The 19677-nt window shown below is 38.0% G+C and overlaps 1 protein-coding gene across 10 annotated transcripts in view; it reads right to left on the bottom strand.

Moving 5' to 3' along the window:
* ITSN2 (intersectin 2) overlaps window positions 1-19677 on the bottom strand; it is a 135890-nt gene that overhangs the window by 63546 nt on the left and 52667 nt on the right. For 8 of the 10 annotated variants that reach the window (XM_078056031.1, XM_036099234.2, XM_036099230.2 and 5 more), the window contains 5 exons: window positions 19483-19623; window positions 18383-18470; window positions 14730-14869; window positions 13696-13776; window positions 2075-2211 (listed from right to left, as the gene is read on the bottom strand). In XM_078056031.1, the coding sequence (XP_077912157.1) occupies window positions 2075-2211; window positions 13696-13776; window positions 14730-14869; window positions 18383-18470; window positions 19483-19623 (587 nt within the window). The remainder of the gene's footprint in view (window positions 1-2074; window positions 2212-13695; window positions 13777-14729; window positions 14870-18382; window positions 18471-19482; window positions 19624-19677) is intronic. The other 2 variants (XM_078056032.1, XM_036099236.2) reach the window with 1 other exon arrangement.

Here is a 19677-nt window from a genome sequence, read left to right on the forward strand (position 1 = left end):
CTCTGCTCACACTATCAGGGACAGCAGAGCTTGTGGCTGGATTCATCCTGGGAGTTGGGGGTATTTATGCCCCACCGAGAAGGATACCTTGGCTTAATTCCATGTCTCAATTCCTAGAATTCTTGGAGGAATTTGGAAATTCTATATAATCCCCAAAACCGTAGACTCACTTAGCCACCTTTCTTCCTCATTCCTGAACTGTTTTACACTTCATACTCCTGGTTCATTACCCCATGACTAGCTTCCTCTTGACCCTTTTCAAATCCTCCCATACCCTCTCTCACTCCAAAGAGTGCTTCCTCCAGCACTTCTGTGACTGACATCTGGCTCTCCTTTGAGGGCCATGCTTCTCTGCGGTCCTTTCTTAATCTCAACTGCCATTCCTTTTCCCAGTTAGTTCCTTGGTCGCCTTCTATGATATTCTTCCACACCTAAGATGACCTAATCTAGCTTCTATTTGAATTCCCAGAGATTATAAACACCACCAAGTATTTACCACATGTTTACTGGGATAAAGAAAGGCTAGAGAGTTAAGAGAATATAAAATTAAATTTTGGTAAACTTTCTTATGTATGAGTTACTGCATGAGAAACTGGTCCAGAGCCAGAAGATACCTCAGAAGCTGGACAAAGGGCAAAGAGGCCACATCTACACTGTGAAAACCTGACTATAACCAACAGCACGGGACAAGGAGGGAATCTTCCAAGGTAAATGGCCAAGAAATCAAGTTATACTTCTAAGACTCAGCTCTGGACTGATTGGACATGTGTTTCTGCTCTGACTTCTTCCCTCTTCTATAGCAGGATAATGTGTGAGGAGGATGAATCAAATGAATATGTGTATTATTAATATGGCTTGCTGGCCTAAAAAAATTGTGAGCAGTGATGAAGAGATATCAAGATACTTGCAACGTGTCAGCAGAAAATTCTGACACAGTGATTAGCTATGTAGTCACTGCACAGTTCCCTTGTGCAATGTTCAGTGGCAGTTAAGTGGCAAATAAAGAGCCTTCTTAGTCTCTGCTTTTATATTATTCTAGTGTCTCTTGTTAGGGGCCACGAAGTAAGGGCTTGGAGTAAAGAGTACTACAGAGATCTGTTTAGCTGTCTGCATCTCCTACTGGAATGACGAGGAATCAAGGAACAAGGAGTAAAACCAGAGTCTTCTTGCATCACAGTCAACAGTGGCCAATCATTAAAAATGTGCTGGGAGTGGTTATTCTGAAGCCTTTAAAAATAGAAGCCTGCTATACGGTAACGTGTTTTTCTTGCCTCCCTAGTAAGTATTAGCTCTTTCATGGGCATTACTCGTCTACTTATCTCCAAGGCAAAGGAATGCTGGCTCCTTAATATTTGTTAATTATACTGATTTCTGACACTAGAGAACTTGCGGGGGGGGGGTTACTGAGGAACATAACATATTAGAAACAGGACCATACAACAGAAAAAAATCATGCTGAGTCTCTAAATAAATGGTTCTATGCTTCAGATTCTGCAACTGTCTTACTTCTCTTTGCTATAAATGGAGGCAATTGATAAGTTCAGTGGTACAAAAAGAACTGCAGCAACATGGCATTATATACTCCATCTTATCACTCTGTAAAATTAAGTATTTGGGTTTTGTGATCTTTCAGCAAACTAATAGATTTACAATGGAGAGATAGAAATGATGAATGTAAGACATTTGTGTTTGGCTCATTAGCTTTTTTTTTTTTTTTAATTTAATTCTCAGTTACCTAAAGGTCTGCATCAATATTTCTATTTTTCAGGTGGAGAAACCGGGGTTCAAAAGGTAAAGTGACTCAACCAAGGTCATCCAAACAGTAAGTGGTAGATCAAGAAGTCTAATCCCTGTCTGACTCCAAAGCCCTATTTTTCACCAGTGGAACATAAAATTGATTACTATAATCTCAGTCCCTAAAAGAAGAACTGAATTTCTAAAATTGAGACTTTAATTAGCATCCAAGGATAATCCTTTTATTTTCCTTAACTTTTCATAGTCAAAATAAAGATATGGGCAACAAAATTAGAATTCTAACAGTAATGTAGTATAATAAATTTATCAGCTATATTACCTTATAGCCTCATCTTCTAGTTTCTTTTTCTGTATTAGCTCTGACCTTTTTCTTTCAATTTCCTTCAACTTGTCACGTTTGATCTTATGAAGTTGTTCAAGCGCTAACTGCTGTGTATTATAGCTTTCTCTCAGTTCCTAAGGAGAAAATGAAAATAAATCAATATGCCGTTGATTTAAATATTTTTGTCTTATGTACTAATGTGGCATTTTCATTAAGAGACAAAAATCTGAAAGCAAGTTAAACTAAAGTAAAAAGAGTAAAAGTTTAAAAAATATCTGAATGATTAAAAAGTCCTGAATACAAGTATTTAAGTCCTGTAGCCACTGAGGACAAATATATGTTAAAATCATGTACTTTTGTATTAATTCATTTCTAAGGAATAAAGATAAGCCAATTTCATAAGCCAAATCTTTGATTTGATACTTTATTTTCAATAAAAAACCCCAATCCATTAAAAATATGGGGAAACAGGGGTGCCTGGGTGGCTCAGTCAGTTGAACATCCAACTCCTGGTTTTGGCTCAGGTCATGATCTCAGTCAGGGTTGTGCAACCGAGCCCTACATCGGGCTCCGTGCTCAGCTTGGAGTCTGCTTGAGATTCTCTCTCTCCCTCTCCTCCTCCCCCCTCTCACACTGGCCCGCTCTCTCTCTAAAATAAATGAATAAATCTTTAAAAAAATATGGGGAAACAATCTGCTTATTATTTGAAGAGGTTTGTTCAGTCATATTTTTTACATATGTAGTTTAACCAAGTACCCATAACTTATCCAGTGAGATCCTGAACTAAACACAGAAGCAATATTGAATAATTTAGTTAAAACTAAAAATGGAAAAGATAATGTCTACCTAAAATCATGACTAGAGTAAGCCAAAATAATGAAAAGTATTGCAAACAGGAATTGAAATAAATACTTGCTTATTGAGCATCTAGTGCTATGCAGTGCCAGAGATATGCAGGGGATCAAATCCAGGGCCCTCTGGCTCTCAAGTTTGCAGTTTTTGCCCTCAAAGAGCTCAAAGTCTCAAAGTAGAGAAAAGTGCCAAGATGTGGGTTAGAGATAAGCACCTTAGCAGAAACCTGTGGTTATCTGTTCAGCATTTTCCTTCTGTCTTCTTCTAACAGCACCTTTCCAACAGCACCTGCCCCAAGCCTATTCTGTGCAGTTGTGATCTGTGAGATTGTGAAGAATCTGTCCCTCAGAGTCCACTCAGGTGCAGTCGTTTAAGTTAGGCCTAACTAATCAATCACAGCACCCCACCTCCCTGGCCAGAAGGACTGGTCCAAAGGACATGCACATGGATCCAAGCTGGGCCAGAATCCTTTCCTGGGATTCAGATAGACTGAAAAGGGTCTGAGAAAGAAGTCTTTCCTTCTCTAAACTCATTAAACTGGGATAAGGTAAACCTGGAGCTGTCCCACCACCAAGTGAGGCCACTGGGGTGGAAATGAAATCAGTACAGAAAACAGGGAAGCAAAGACTGCAGGCAGAGAGAGGGAGGCCTGGGGGAACCGCCTCTCCAACTGCATTCCTATGTCTAGGAACTGCCCCTGCCCAGTAGCACTTCTACGGACTTAGTAAGCAGTCCTGGTACTCTTCCAGTAACTACTCTTGTTAGCTTAACTATTTTGAACTGAGTTTCTTTTACATGATATCTACAGAATCCTGAACAAGAGAGTTTAAAAAGGCTGGAGTAAGGAAGAGAAAAAAACCCAAAACCAAAAAACCCCCACAAAAACCTAAAGTAATCAAGAGGTTTCATGGCAAAGGTAGAACCTTCAACAGTACAGCTGACCCTCAAATAATCGGGTTTGAACCGTCTGTGTCCACCTATACACAGATTTTTAAAAATAAATACAGCATAGTATTGTAAATGGGTTTTCCTTATGATTTTCTCAATTTTCTTTTCTTTAGCTTAATTTTAAGAATACAGTATAATATACATATAACACACAAAATTTGTGTTAATCACTGCTTATGTTATAGATTAGGTGTCTGGTCAATAGTAGCCTATTAGTAAATTTTGAGGAAGTCAAAAGCTGTACACAGATTTTCAACTATATTGGGCATCGGCACCCCTAACCCACGTGGTTCAAGGGTCACCTATATTGGTAGAATGTTTTGAGGTATCTACCCACACACAATAACAAAACTCTAAACCAAAAAATCCTCCAAAACAAAAAACCCCCCCAAAAGCCCAAACTCAGTTTCTTTCCAGAAATACAATATTTTATAGGTGAACCCTTTTAACTTGATTGAAGTGATAGATATGATCTGAATACAATGTGGTATAAGTCTGAAGACTATGTCCAAAATGTCTGAGATCAAGACTTGCAGCTTAAGCCAATAATACAAATACTGCATTCAGGGCAAAGTTTCCACAAATCTTAGCTTTCAATAGTTCTCTCGGTTGCACTTTTCTCTAAATTCTACTGAAAAGCAGAGGATATGGTGGTTGCAATCTATGGAGAAGCAGACTGGATTAGTGATAAGGACTCTGAGAACATAGGTCTGAATCAGGCTCTGTCAGTGGTGGGCTGAGTAACATCAGGAAAGTTACTTTGCCGTTTCCTCGTCTGTAAAATGTAGTTAATTATAGTACATGCCTCACAATACTGTCGTGAGGATTAAATGGGTTAATACCCATAAAGTGCTTATTGTAATTGTGGAGGGCACAGAGCAAGTTCATAATAATTTTAGCTATTATTATTGGCTGAGGTCATAAAGGAAAAGAATTGTAAGTTTAAAAGGAGAGTAAAGTGGAGCCAAATTAATGTCTGATCTTCTTATGGCTGCAAGATTAGCCCTCAACTTGTCCTGTAAGATACTGCTCTAAGTCTTCCTTTACCAGCCCCTTTTCTCCAGTGTCTGAGTTCATGAGCTTCCCATGCTCCCCAAGGCATCCTGGGCCTTCCTCTATCATAGTCAGCGTCTCCTGACTATATGGTGGCCTCCTCTACTGGAGTGAGTTTCTTGACAACAGGACTGACTTTCATCAAGGTATCCCCATCCCAGAGGGCGGATATTTAATTAGTATTTCTTATATGAATGAGAATGCATAAACAATAGTCTATACATATTAATAAGATGTGAAGAGCACTATAAGGCTTGCCAGAAACCTCCTCTGCCTAACTGCAATAATCTTAGCAATTCCTAACACTAGACTCATTTCTCTGGATTAAGTCACTGCTTCCCGGAGGCCCTGGTTCAATAGATGAGTTAACTGAGGACAAGTAAATTAACCAGCACTTGTGGATAGAACTGTTGGCAGCCTTAAGAGAATGACAGATCTTCTTTCTCAGGTTAAGGAAGTTCTATTCCTAATTTGCTAGTAAGTTTTTCATGTTTTCATCATGAATGGATTTTAAATTCTATCAAATACGTTTTCTGCATCTAATGAGATAAACATACCATTTTTTCCCTTTAATCTGTTTATAAGGCAAATTACATGTTTTTGTATGTCAAATCATCTTTGCATGACTAAGATAAATCAATTTTTTTGGTCATTATGGATTATCCTTTTTTATAAATCCTGCTTTTGTCTTTTTAATATTTTTTAGAACTTTCACCTCTATGTTAAACTGGTCCATAATTATCCTTTCTCATACTGTTCTTATATGTTTTGATATGTTTGTGATAGCTCTGTATAAGTTGGGAATATTCCCACTTTTTCTGTATTTTGAAACAGCTGTGTAAGACTATACTTGATCTTAGCCAAAAGGCTGAAAAGCGATAGAAACAGCTGTGTAAGACTAGATTTACTGGTTCCTCCAGTAAAAACTCTGGGCTTCTCTTTTAGGGAAGATTTTAAACTATAGATTTAAAATATTTGACGACAGAGCTATCCAGATATTTTATATTTTGAGTCAGTTTTGGCAAGTGGTAATTTGTTCATCCACGTTTTTATATTTATGTGCAAAAATCTGTCATAATATCCTCTTTAAAAAAAAAAAAGATTTATTTATCTGAGAGAGAGAGAAAGTGAACGTGTGCGCCAGCAGACTGAGGGGGAAAGGGAGAGAGAGAATCCCAAATAGATTCTCCACTGAGCGCGGAGCCTGCTTCGGGGCTCAATCCCAAGACCCTGAGATCATGACCTGAGCTGAAACCAAGAGTTGGCTGCTTAACCAAATGAGCCACCCAGGTACCCCAATATCCTCTTCTTTTAATGTTTGCAGCATATTTAATTATATTTCCTTTTCATTTCTAATTTTCTTTATTCCTACCTTCTTTCCTTTTAAAATTGGTCTTGCCAAAGGTTTAATTTTATTAATCTTTAAAAGAGTCAAATATTGCTTTCTTGATTCTCTGTATTAAATGTCTTTTGTTTCATTAATTTCCTTCTACTTTTTTTGCTTTATTATGCTAGTCTTTTTCTAGCTTCTTAAGTTGAATGCTTAGCTTATACATTTTCATCTTTTTTCCCCCCAGTATAACCATTTAAGGTCAAATGCTAACCATCTAGGTTGAATTTCTGCTTACACTTACTAGCTGTATGACCTTGGGCAACTTCTGTGTCTTAATTTACTCCTATGTGAAATGTGGAGAAGAGTAATACCGACCTACATCACAGGGTTAATGTAAGGATTCAATAAAGAAGACACTTAGAACAGTGTCAGTCCCAGAGAAAGCTCTTAATAAACCCTAGCTAATATTAATATATCTTCATTTATGAATGAACCCCTGATATGGCTGAGGAGGAGTCTGTTAATTTACACTACCCCCCACCACTCTCCATTTCCCAGTGTTGATATTTACCGGTTAATCTACTTAGCACTTTTATAACTTAAAAATATACTTAATCTAGTATTTCATTTTTCACAAACATTTGACATTTGCAACTCCAAATTTTTTTTCTCTTTTTATTTTGAACACTTTCAAACCTGCAGAAAATCTGACTAAGTCGCAGACACCGATGCTTTCACCCCAGATAGTTCATCACTATTCTACATAACTACCATGCCAACACCAGTACCAAGCTACAGACATTTAACACAGCCACAAAGTATTACTTAATACAGAGTTCATATTAAAAAATGTCCCCCCTAGTGTAAATACTGTCCTCAATAATAGCTTTTTTTCTGATCCATGATCCAATCAAGGGTCACACACTGCAGTTTGCTGTCATGACTCTTTAGTGTCCTTTAGTCGTGGCTCTTTGGTCTCCTTACATCTGGAAGATTTCCTCCATCTTTTATGAGATTCACATTTTTAGAGTGTGGGTCAGTCAGTTGTTTTATAGACCAAATTACAATTTGGATGTGTCTAATTTATTTCCTTACACTTAGATGAACTGTTTTTGGCAAAAACAGTATAGAGGTGATGTTGTGTTTCTTTCAGCGCAACATATCAGGAGACACATAATGTTGGTTTGTGCCATTTTGGTAATGTTAAACTTGACCACTTGGTTAAGATTGGTTTACTTAGTTTTGGGCCTGAGCGTACCTCAACATGGCTCAACAAAGCACTCACAAATTTTTTTAAATCCAGCATCTATTTCTATTGTTTTCATTGCTCAGAGCACTTATTCTACCATCCTGGTAGAAATGGAAGACGGAGAGGGGCCTGGGTGGCTCAGTCGTTAAGCGTTTGCCTTTGGCTCAGGTCATGATCCCAGGGTGCTGGGATCGAGCCCCACATTGGCCTGCTTCTCCCTCTCCCACTCCCCTTGTTTGTGTTCCCTCTCTCGCTGTCTGTCAAATAAATAAATAAAATCTTAAAAAAAAAAAAAAAGACAGGGAAGATGTAACTCGCTGAACTTCAACCACTAATACTGAATACCTCCTATAGTGACAGGAAGTAATCCTATATTCTGATTTTGCTTAAAGAAAGCATATAATATTCTTTCCGAAGGCCGGGCCTTAAAACAGATTCAACTGACAAAATACAGCTCAGCTCAATAATGTGATATAATCAGGACAAAAAATTTTTATTAGTCATGAAAAAAAATCATAGCAGAATGCAAATTAGCTCCTCAAACTTAACATCCCCAAAACCCCAAAACAAAACAAAAAACCCTGAACATATGTGTAGCACTTTAAAGTGCTTTTACACATAATACCTACATTTGATCTTTTTTTTTTTTTTAAGATTTTATTTATTTATTTATTTGACAGAGACAGACACAGTGAGAGCAGGAACACAAGCAGGGGGAGTGGGAGAGGGAGAAGCAGGCTTCCCGCAGAGCAGGGAGCCCGATGCGGGGCTCGATCCCAGGACCCTGGGATCATGACCTGAGCCGAAGGCAGACGCTTAACGACTGAGCCACCCAGGTGCCCCAATACCTACATTTGATCTTGATAACATTCTTGTAAAATGGATATAATGATGACCATTTCCGAGGCTCAGAAGATTAAGTGACTTGTCTAGTTTTGAACTATCTCCACTATGTCATTCAAACTCCAAGCCATACCACAGATTCTGTATTTACTTTCACTTAAATTACTAAAATATCTTTATTAGGTAAGAACATTTTAAAAATTAAATGATTTAAAGGAATTTGAAACAACAGTATTTCATGTCCATTCTAAAGGGGGATAACTGAGTCAAGAACACAAAAGCAGCATTCTGAGTAAGAGGAGGCTACATCAAGTCTTAGTGATGACCATTAATTCACCCTAGTGTGCTCGTTCTCTCAGAGCCTGTTAAACAACAAGAGGTATCACCCGCCTCCATCCTGAATCAGAAGGCCATCAGTAAAACTCAATTTTAGAAGCACTGTCTAGAGTAACTGAGGACTAGTCAGTAAGGCCAGAATGACAAAGCCCCAGTGGAAAGGTTTAGGGTAGAAGTCTATGATAAGCCCCAATTCTGGTCTTGACAGATTCCACTTTCTAAGGAATAGTAGTACCTCTTCAATCATTATCCCAAGTCAGCAGTGGTGACCTTCCAATGCACTTTCCAATGCACTGAAAGTACTGTGGAGATTCAGGGTGATCCCTACCCTAAGAACATAAAAAAAATTTGTATGGCACATAATAGTTCACAAAGCACTTCTGTATATATGCTATCTCATTTTTTTTTTTTTAAAGATTTTATTTATTTATTTGAGAGAGAGAGAGAGAGTGAGAGAGAGAGCGCAAGAGGGGCTAGGGTTAGAGGGAGAAGCAGACTCCCCACCGAGCGGGGAGCCCAATGTGGGACTCGATTCCGGGACTCTGGGATCATGACCTGAGCCGAAGGCAGTCGCTTAACCAACTGAGCCACCCAGGCGCCCTATATGCTATCTCATTTAATCACCCTAAGACTCTGCAAAGAAGGCAGCACAGATATGGTCAGCTTCATTTTGTAAATGAAGAAAGCAAAATTTGGAGGTTAAATGACAAACAGTTACACAGCTAGCAAGTGGCATGGGTAGGACTAGAACTCATTTCTTCAGATTCTGAGGCCAATGCTTTCTCACTAACTCACTGCTGAAGATACGACAGTGCATCAGTTTCCTTAATGGAATAAGGGCCTGTCAAATGTCTCATCTTTGAACCCACAGGCTTTGCTATGTGTCCTAGTGTGACTTGAGCAAAAGAATAAAAATTACCCTTGATCCAGTACACGAATATTACAGGGTCCAGTAGAACATAATTTCTTCAGACAAATAATTTTAAATATTATAATCCCATTCCACCACAAGTAGGCTAAAGGAGTGATCACTCCAGATGCTCTACAGTCTCAAAGACCACAGATTAGAACTCATAGCCTGTCTTCCTCCAAGACCAATGAGGCCAATTTTCTCTTTCACCTGTCAACCCACCTGGCCTTCCTTGTCATCCTTTACCACCCAAATTCTCATCTCTAAAATGCTGTTTATTCTTGATCTGACCCAATCTCCCACGCTTCCTCTCCTCAAATCCTTCCACTGTCCGGGAACTTCCTATTTGTGTTCAGGAAGCTCCTCACATAACTGCATAGCTTTTCTGAATGAAAATTCCCTTAGCTCTTTGTCCTTTTGGCTGATCCCTTAGGACACTGCTTTTCCTCTATTTCTCTCTCAGTTTATTACCACTATTCCATTTACATCAGGGTGAGGGGATAACTAAAGTTATTTTCCTTGCTCTTCACTGCCATTTCCAGACCATTATCTCTCTTCCCTCTTACGAAGTCATGCTTTTCTGAGGCTCATACCATCTTGCAACACCCCCGTCCTCTTCCCCTTTATTGTCATCTCTTGATCAACTGGTCTAATCCTCATTCATTAATCTTCACTACTCTCCAAGGTTTTGACATCCACATGGATTTGATCAAAACCTCAATTCTCCTTTTTACTCCATTTAACTCACCATTTGCATTATTATACCTTGAATCTTGTCATCATTAGAAACAGAACTACCATTGATTAAATATCCCGTTCTTTAAACCTAAGTTCTTATCCTTGGAGCTCTTCTTGTACCTGGTACACCCAATGACCCCATCACTTTTTCCTTTTTCATTAGCACCCTTTCCTCTCCTCACACCCCTTCATGTCCAGTCCATATTTCAGAGTTCATCTTTACTGTAATTATTGTGTCAAGATCTGCAACTCCCTGTCCCTCCCTTGTTGTCATGTCTACTAAAACCTCAAACCTGTATGAACCTATGAACCTACTTCACCCTTCTTTGTGCTTTTATCTAAGAAGCTGAACTTTGGTGGGGAAAAATCATACAATTAGGCATGCTGCTTTCAATTTATATTCATGACCTCCAACTTCACACAGGCATTCAACATTGCTCAGCACACCTACTGTTTTCCTCTACTAAGCATACACTCCCTACCCCCACTGAGATTTCTATTTCACACCTGCTTCTCTCTCCTGAAACAGAACTACCTAATCTTCCCTAATTTGGGAGTTCCCAAAACTCCCTAATCTTGCATCCATTTTTCTCACTACCAGCTAATAATCTTGCCTCATTAAACCACAAGATTGGAACTCCCTCATCTTCCCATCTCAAAAATCAATAAAACTTCCAGCATCTGCAACCAGCTTCTAGTCTGGTTGGACTTACTCCATGTCCTCAACTACCCAGGAAGATTCCTTGTAATGGTCCAACTTGCTTCTGATTTTAAGTCTTTAAGCTGTCAGCTTCCTACTCTCTACAAGCAAATTTAGCCGCATTCACACTCATCTTTTCCCCATATGTTACACTCAAAGTCTTTTTATCTAATCCTTAAATCTATGCTCTGGATTATATCTCAATCTGGTTCCCTCGGACTCTATCAATTACCACCACCTTATATATTCAACCTCAAGCTCTCACTTCCTTCTTCTCTCTCCCTTCTGTCTCCTTCAAGTTTGTGTGTGTGTGTGTGTTAAAGATTTTATTTATTTATTTATTTGAGAGAGAGCAAGAGTGAGAGAGAGCACAAGCAGGGGGAGCAGGAGGGAGAAGCAGGCTCCCCGCTAAGCAGGGAGCCCAACTCGGGGCTCCACCCCAGGACCCTCGGATGGTGACCTGAGCCGAAGGCAGACGCTTAACCGCCTGAGCCACCCAGACATCCCTTTTCTTTGGCATTTAAAAAATAGCCTTTACTTAAGAGAAAAAAATACATGGAGTCACAAGTGTTCCTAGAATGTGGGATACATGGTTCTCTGCTGTTTCTAATTCCTGTCTACTTTTTTTTTTTCATAAACTCTATATATCAACACTAAAATGCTGTGTATTTTTTGAGAACATTCAAAACCATTCATTCACTCCACTAGTATTTATTGCCACCCACTAACGTTCCATGTACTCCTACAGGTGCTGAGAATTCAGCCACGAGATATTCGGCTTGGCCAGGCAATCACCACTCAGACAGACACAGTCAGTTACCTCACCAGCTCTATTCTCTCCATTTCCATTCCTCTGTCCTAACTGAAACTACCTCTTCCCCACGTAAGCATATGCCTCACAGAAAGCTGATACCACTTCCAAGGGTGGTCCTGATTATTTTCTCCCCAGCTTTCTTGAGATAAAATTGACAAATAAAAATTATATATGTTTAAGGTATACAACTTGATGTTTTGATATTAGTACATGGGAAATGATCACCGTAACTGCATCAATTAACGTATCTACCTCACAGTTAGTTTTCTCTCTCTTAGCAAATCTCAAGCATACAACACCATACTGCTAACTAGAGTCACCATGCTGTACATCACATCCCAGAACTTACCCATCTTGCATAACTAAAACTTTGTATCCTTTGACTTTCAAGTCTTTCTTAACTAGCCCCCCTCCCCAAAAAAAACCTGTTTTCCTTTGACCTCATGCTTTCTTTGCACTCTCCTCCTGGAGCTGTTTGTTCACACTCACTCAGCCCTTCCTTAACTCCCATTCATTCCTGATCTGCTGCAGTTCAGCTTCTGCTCACTTAACTAAAATGGCACTTTCAGAACGGTCTTCAAAGGTCTCACTGACAATTCCATGGGTATTTTTCAGCACTGTGTTAACTGACTGCTTGCAATGCTTTGCAGTGATAACTATAGGAGGCCTCTTTTCTTGCTTTGTGACAGCACAGTCTCCCGACCACTCTCATCCCCTCTTAGTTTTAATCCTAAATTGCCTCTGATGAAAGTATCAACAAGCAGTGAAAGGCTGGAAGGCAGGAAGCAGAAGGAAGAAAGTAAAACAAGAGACAAGAATAATCTGCTGGCCTGTGGAGAATCAAATGCTAACTGAAATAATCAGACTTTGTGAGTGAGTACAGCCCAAAAATCATCAAACCTCATTCTGTAGATAAAGAAATGTAGGGTGAAATTTCTGTGCTACCTATAGCACAAGTTCTAAGACCAGATAGTCCGGCCATTCATGTTACAACCATAAAGGAAAGGCTGACACCATCTTTCCAACTTGTGCTACCTTTGCTTAAATAACAAATGAGTTCTACTTATCATGTTCTTGTCTTCACTGTGGGTGAAGACATACACATATATATACATGCAACTGCCCTACTGCTGTAGAATGCACAGTCAAAATCTAGGGTCAGCAAGAGCTAAATACAAAGCACCTTTCTTTAAACTATATTCAAACAGAAATTCATTGAGTATTTGAAATACTCTGTGTGCTACAAATGACAAAGTGAGCTATTTATTTATGCATATGATTTAAACATTTTTTATTTAAAGTGCAAGCATGTCTAAACATGAGGCCTGGTAAGTAGACATAAGTAAAGCTGCCCCTGCATTATTGGCTCGCTAAGATTTTTCCTTATAGCAGTATTAGGAAGCAGCCTGGTATATACATGACATAACCTTGCCCTACATTTCAGAAGGAGTAAGTTTTATTTTAAACAATAATTTTCAGTGATATGGGTAAATGATTTAATCTCACATTCCCTTAGCTTTCTTTTAAATTGAATCAGTAACCATCCCAGCAGTTAACCCAACACACAGGGATGTTATAAGGGAAATAGGTAGTTATTTCTAAGTGTCTTGAGTTCCTCATGAGACAGGTTACTCCGGGCAACCCTACGAATTTCTGGCATTAGACTCAAACAGGCAGTTAGACAGCAGAAGGCTATTCAAGCAAACAGAAAGAAAAAAGGTCCACATTGTGTATGTTGTTTCAAACAAAGATACTCAGATAAATGCAAAGAATAGTCTAGTTTTTAAGAAAAGAAAACAGTAAAGTAACTCAAAGAAAAGGAGCTAGATATTAGAAAATAACCTTAAGTAAGAGGAAGAGGTTGTTGAGACAGCTTAGCAGAGACAAAAGGCACTGCAGAACAGAGTCATCCATATTCCCACACTGTAAGATAAGGCAGATAAAAAGCCAATTAAACTATGTACAGATTTTTAAAAAATTATGTAGGGAAGATAACTTGGCTGGCTTATCTGTGCATCAAAGACAAATTATTTGGTTTTCTTTAACATTTCTTCTACAGGCTATATGCTTGTATAAAATGTATTATTAACATTATTCACCTAAAATTTCCCCTCCGTAACTGAAGCCACCATGGTCTCTTTTCTTTAAAATGTTCACTCTATAGTTGGTGTAATATTATTCTAAGCAAAAGTCACATGAAGAGATAGATAGCTGTGACTATTCCCAAATTGGAATGACGTGCCATCAGGCTGGTTTTTACCTTTTAACCCTTCTTTCACAGGTATGGCTTCAGTATACAACTAATACTACACAGAATGACAGGCATACAGTAGAGGTTTTGAGCATCTGCTCTGCCACTGTAGCAAGTAATGAATCATGAACTTACTTTTCATGCAAAGTTCAGAGTGCCAGATTATGCTTTGGATTTCACTGATTATTGCATTACTTCACAAAGGTTAATTACATTATAACAAAGAAACAAACAAAAGAATTTAGTATGTTATAAAAGCCTCTACCATTAGAACTATTTTAAATAATTTTCCATATCTACCATCTTAGAATTTTGCCTAAGGTCATGTTGGCTGAGATCAATTTTCTATACTGACAAAGGCACTTATTCTTAAAATGTACAGACGCCAATAAAAACAGTCAAGAACTGGAAACCATGGTAAATGATTGGTTTTGTTACATAACAATGTTTATAATACCTATAGAGAACATTAAAAGCAATCTTGTAATCCTGGTATAGCTCAATTATAAGATAAATTATGCAAATATACTACATATAACAATAAGAGCTTTAGTTACTCAATCCACAAAATCAAAACGAGGAAGAAGGCAGCTAACTAAAAATGAATATAACAGAAGATAAGTACCTTTAGTTGATTGTTAAATGAATCCATTTCGGAGAGCTTAGATGCAGTTTCTTTTTCAAGAGCATCTAATTGTTCTTTAAGTCTTTGGCATAATTCTTCCTTTTCCAATGATTTTTTATGAAGCAAACCAATCCCTAAATCTGAAATACAAACATCAGATAGTTTATAGTTGGTGGAAATTCTTCTGTCACTACTGGTAATTGACTTTTACTCTCACAATATATCTAAGTCAAACTTAAACTTACACAGTGATGTATGCCAACTACATTTCAGTAACACTGGAAAAAAAAGACATATAAATTTAAAATTGCTCCAATGGTAGTCTACATGATGGCTATTTCATAATTTACATAACTACTCCCTTTTGGATTGCCATTAGGTTGTTTCTAATTTTCTACTATTTATATAAAAATGCTGCAATAAATATCCTCGTACATGTATTATAAGCACACGTGAAAGTATTTTATGTGGCTAGGAGGTGAAAGAACTGCCATGTAAAAGGATTTGAAGACTTTAAATTTTGACAGAAACTGCCAAACTCTCTTTCCAAAAAGGTAAACTAATATCAAATGACACCAAAGTACCTGTTTCTGCATATCCTCATCAACACTGGATATTATCAACCTTTTTTCATTTTCTCTAATTGGCAAAAAAATGAAACCTTATTGTTATTTTAATTTGTATTTCCTTGATAACAACTGAAATCAAATCAACACCTATTTATAGGCTAATCTGCCCCCCTTCTGGATTGCCTCACCCCATCCACTGCTTTTTTTCTTCCTGTTGGGTTGTCTTCATTTCTGATTTGCAGCAACTCTAAATTCTTGTTGTACTGTATGTATTTCCAATGCTGTACTGTTTATGATGTCTTGCCTCATGAAAATGTTTACTTTTATATCATCAAATCTGTAAATATTTTCCTTCATAGCTCTAGGGATTATTTGAAGAAACGTTCCCGACACTGAGATTATAAAAATGTTTTCCTTTGTTTTTGTAACATTTTTTCTAGAGGTATTTTTTTATGTTTATCCTCTTAGTTTACCTAGAATTTATTTCTGTTCCCCACCTCCCTTTCAGAGTCAACCGTCCCCCAGATTACTTATTGAAGTGACAGTGATTACTGAAAGCCCATCCTTTCCCCACTGGTGTTAAATGCCAACTTTATCATATCCTAAATTGTCATATATATACAGACCTGTTTCTAGACCCTCTAGTCAATTCCATTGTTCTATGTTGTCTTTCTGATCAATAATATACTACTTTAGGGACTAGAGCTTTCCTAACTTTTTTTTTTTTTTTTTAATTTAAATTCTATTAATTAACATATAATGTATTATTTGTTTCAGGGGTCCTAACATGTTTTGATACCTGGCAGAGCTAGTGTCTTCCCCCGACCAATGTTACTCTTTTTCAAGTCTTGCCTAATCTTGCACGTTTTCTCTTCTGGGTGAATCTGTGAATTATCTTGCCAGGTTTCATTTAAAGAAACCTGAATGGAAGAACTGAATGTATGGGACGAAGTAGTAGAGAATGACATCTTTACAGCACTGAGCTAGATCATTCAGGAACATAACATATACCTACTTATCCAGGAATCTTTAGTATCTATCAGTAAAATTTTATAGCTACACATTTCTTTATACATAATGAGAATACTAATGTAAATGAGACCTTTGTTCATGATATTTTCTAATTAAGTACTTTTGATATATAGTAAAAGTTACTGATTTTTACATGCTCACTTTTTATCCAGACATCTTGCTAAATTCTCTCATAATTCTCTAGTGGTTTTCCAGTATTTCAACAAATATTTTCTCAAGAAATTACACATCTGCTATGTGCAAGGCACTGTACTATGTTCAACAGCAGGGGAAAAAGAAGGACAAGGCATGGGTCCTAGCCTCCAGTAGTTCAGAGTCTAGTTCAGTTGGGAGACAAGCAATGTGGGAAAAAATCAGTTAATTTACATTCAAAATGAGCATCATGAATAATGGATGTTTCAATACTGAATGTGAATAGATCATATCTATGAACACCATGTTAGGTAACTGAAAATTAAGAGAGGCAATGTGGTGGCACGGTGGGCTTTGGACTCAGACAAGAATTTGAGAATGACTATTGCACCACCTTGGGCAACTACTTAATCTCTCTGAGCCTCAGTTTTGCTGAGCTGCACAATGGGAATAACAATACCTACTTCACTGGGCTGTTGTAAAGATTAAAGGACACAGTGCATGAAAACTACCTAGGATGGTGCTTGGCACATGGTTGGTAATCTTCAGTGGCAACAGAGATACAGAGAGGAATCTAAGGGATACAGGGTACTTTGCAAACTGCAAACAAAAGCTTCCTATTTTGAACCAATAACTGTAATAACGGGTGACTTGGATCACATTCTATAAGGAAGACTAGCTCTACCAGGTCCCCAGTATTCTACATTCCATTCACAATCCAAATACTAAAACAACGAGGGTGATGCTATGCTTTCTGCGACTGCACAGGTCAGGAGGGCTGGCTCATCCTGCCTCTGGAACGCCTGGGGAGGGGTGAGGTGGGGGTTGATACACTTTGAACAGCCAAGAAAACAATTCTGTGCAAGCAAGACAGTCTGAGAAGAGACATGGGCAGACCATTTCAGTGGAAGGTTAGAGACACAGCAGGAACAGTTCACAAAAGTAAAATTCTCTATTCCTGGTGTTTCTTCCACGTACCGGGCCCTTCACTAGGACACCATTCTCAGCTTCTTTCCACCCCTTCAGTAATTGGTGAGCTCAGGATAAGGACTTGGGCATACACAGCCTAGACCCTTCCAATCCCTTGTGTTCTTGAGACTGAACTGCCCACAGGAAACCTGTTCTACTTTGTCGGACACCCGGTTGTTACAGGAGTGGCTGTCCCACTCACAGGTAAGCCAGGCTGTCCAATATCAGCTTTACCAAAAATGAGGCAATATTTTGGTCATTCTCATATGTCTTGCTCCTTTGCCTTATTTCGCTATTTGTTCAGAACTTGGGCAAAGATGAGGGATGTTGTTTACTGGACTTCCTAAAGAGCCAGAAGTATAATAAAGAGCCCTGGAATGGAAAGACTGACAGATACTCAAACAGAGATATTTAGGATACTTCAGTTAGTTCTAACACAGTATTTGCAGATTTACTTTTCTTTAAGTAAACCTTTCTTCTGTTATGTTGTTACTGGCATGCTATCCAACATAGAGATTTTTTTTCAGTATCCTGGTTGGGACTTGGATCAAGAAAAATGTTACAATCCACAAATTACCTTGGACTATTTTGTTCCAAAGGTGTCAGAGGGCCAAGCAGGTAAAAGTCTTTATATGAATCAGTTAGGTGATATGAAAGGTCTGGGAAGGGCATTCCATTCTGCTTAGGCCTAACACTGCTGTACACTATCACCCAGAATCTCACAGGCTTGGTCCCATGGTAAAACCTCCTGAACAGTTCTTTACCATTAGTGTAGGATTTGCCAAAATGCACATAACATCTGTGATTTTTTCACATTATTCTGAAATTTTAAACTACAGACAAGAAATGCTATGTATAACAGAATAACGCTATTTTAACAAGTAACAGAGTATGACTGGTACGGTCATTCGGAGAAGAATAAAACAGGTAAAACAAACATTAGAGACTTACCAGGTGTGTTACCGAGTTGCATGTTCTTAATTCTTTCATTTAATAATTGCTTCTCAGGTACCAAATAGATAAGCTTATTTTGATAATCCTTATTAAAAAAAAAAAGTAAAAAAAAAATTAAAATCCTGTCATGTTGTCTGAGAATTTTTTGAAAACTTAAATACATGATTTAATCACTCTTAAAACTTAGTATAGGAATAATACGTAGCTGTAAACTGCTTACAATTTATGAATAAATTAGGATGGAATTATGTGTGATTTAAAATACAAATATTTAAACATAAATCCATTTATGAATGACTGGCTGGAGAAAAGGTGGTGAAGAAAGTCCTTATTAATGGGGTGTGTCTAGAAGTCTTACAGTTTTCAGTGTACTGATAGATGTCCACAGGCACAAGGTGAGAGGGGCCTTTGCTATCAGCACTAAATGGTATTTGTAAGCAGGTCATGACACCCCAGAATAAATATCAAAGAGAAACTAAAACCTCAGGAATAACTAGGGAAGCACGTTTAAATCAGACAGGAAATGTTATTTGGCCTCTGTCTGTACCAGCTGTGACACAGCAAGAAGACTTTGTTAATTAATTGCTAGTCTATACAGAAACAGAAATTTAGTAAGAGAACTCCAAAGATGCAGAATGCTTCCAGAGTTCTTATTCTGCAAACCACGATAACTGAGCTAGACCCTACTGCACAGGTAAAGAAGACTACTAAGTCCCTGAGGGACATACACATTCAACACTCTCACCACAACTGTGAAAGAATAATGGTAAGTCAAAATTTCCTAAGAGTAGTAGCAATAAACTTAGTTTAATGTATAGGTATATCTATACATTTATTAAAGACTTAAAAGTCGAAGTGATAAACATCCATTTACGTACAAATATTAAGCAGAATTTAACCAGATGTCTAGTAGAGCTTTAGGGGGCATCTGAGCTTCCTGATATTATATACAAGATGGTGTAGATTTACATCCTTCTAGGTATGAAGTCCATCAGAGACCCAGAGGGGTTCATCACCCCAAAACAAAAACTATTCTATTAGGAAGAATTATGAACAACTGCTCACATTTATGGACGATTCAGCAGCAAAGGACTAACCTGAAGTTCTTGTTGGAGTTGCTTGATTTCCATAATTTCCAGGTCACACTGCTTATCTAGAACTTCCAGCTCAGTCTTTTGAGTTTGTTTTCGGAGTCGGACATCTTGAAGTCTGCCTGAGATCTGCTGATGTTTGCCATTCTATAGGAAGAGCATAAAAATATATGGTAACATAAAATGCTAATGGGAAAAGCT

The sequence above is a fragment of the Halichoerus grypus genome, chromosome 10 (genome assembly GCF_964656455.1).
Source record: "Halichoerus grypus chromosome 10, mHalGry1.hap1.1, whole genome shotgun sequence".
Taxonomy (NCBI): Eukaryota; Metazoa; Chordata; class Mammalia; order Carnivora; family Phocidae; genus Halichoerus; species Halichoerus grypus.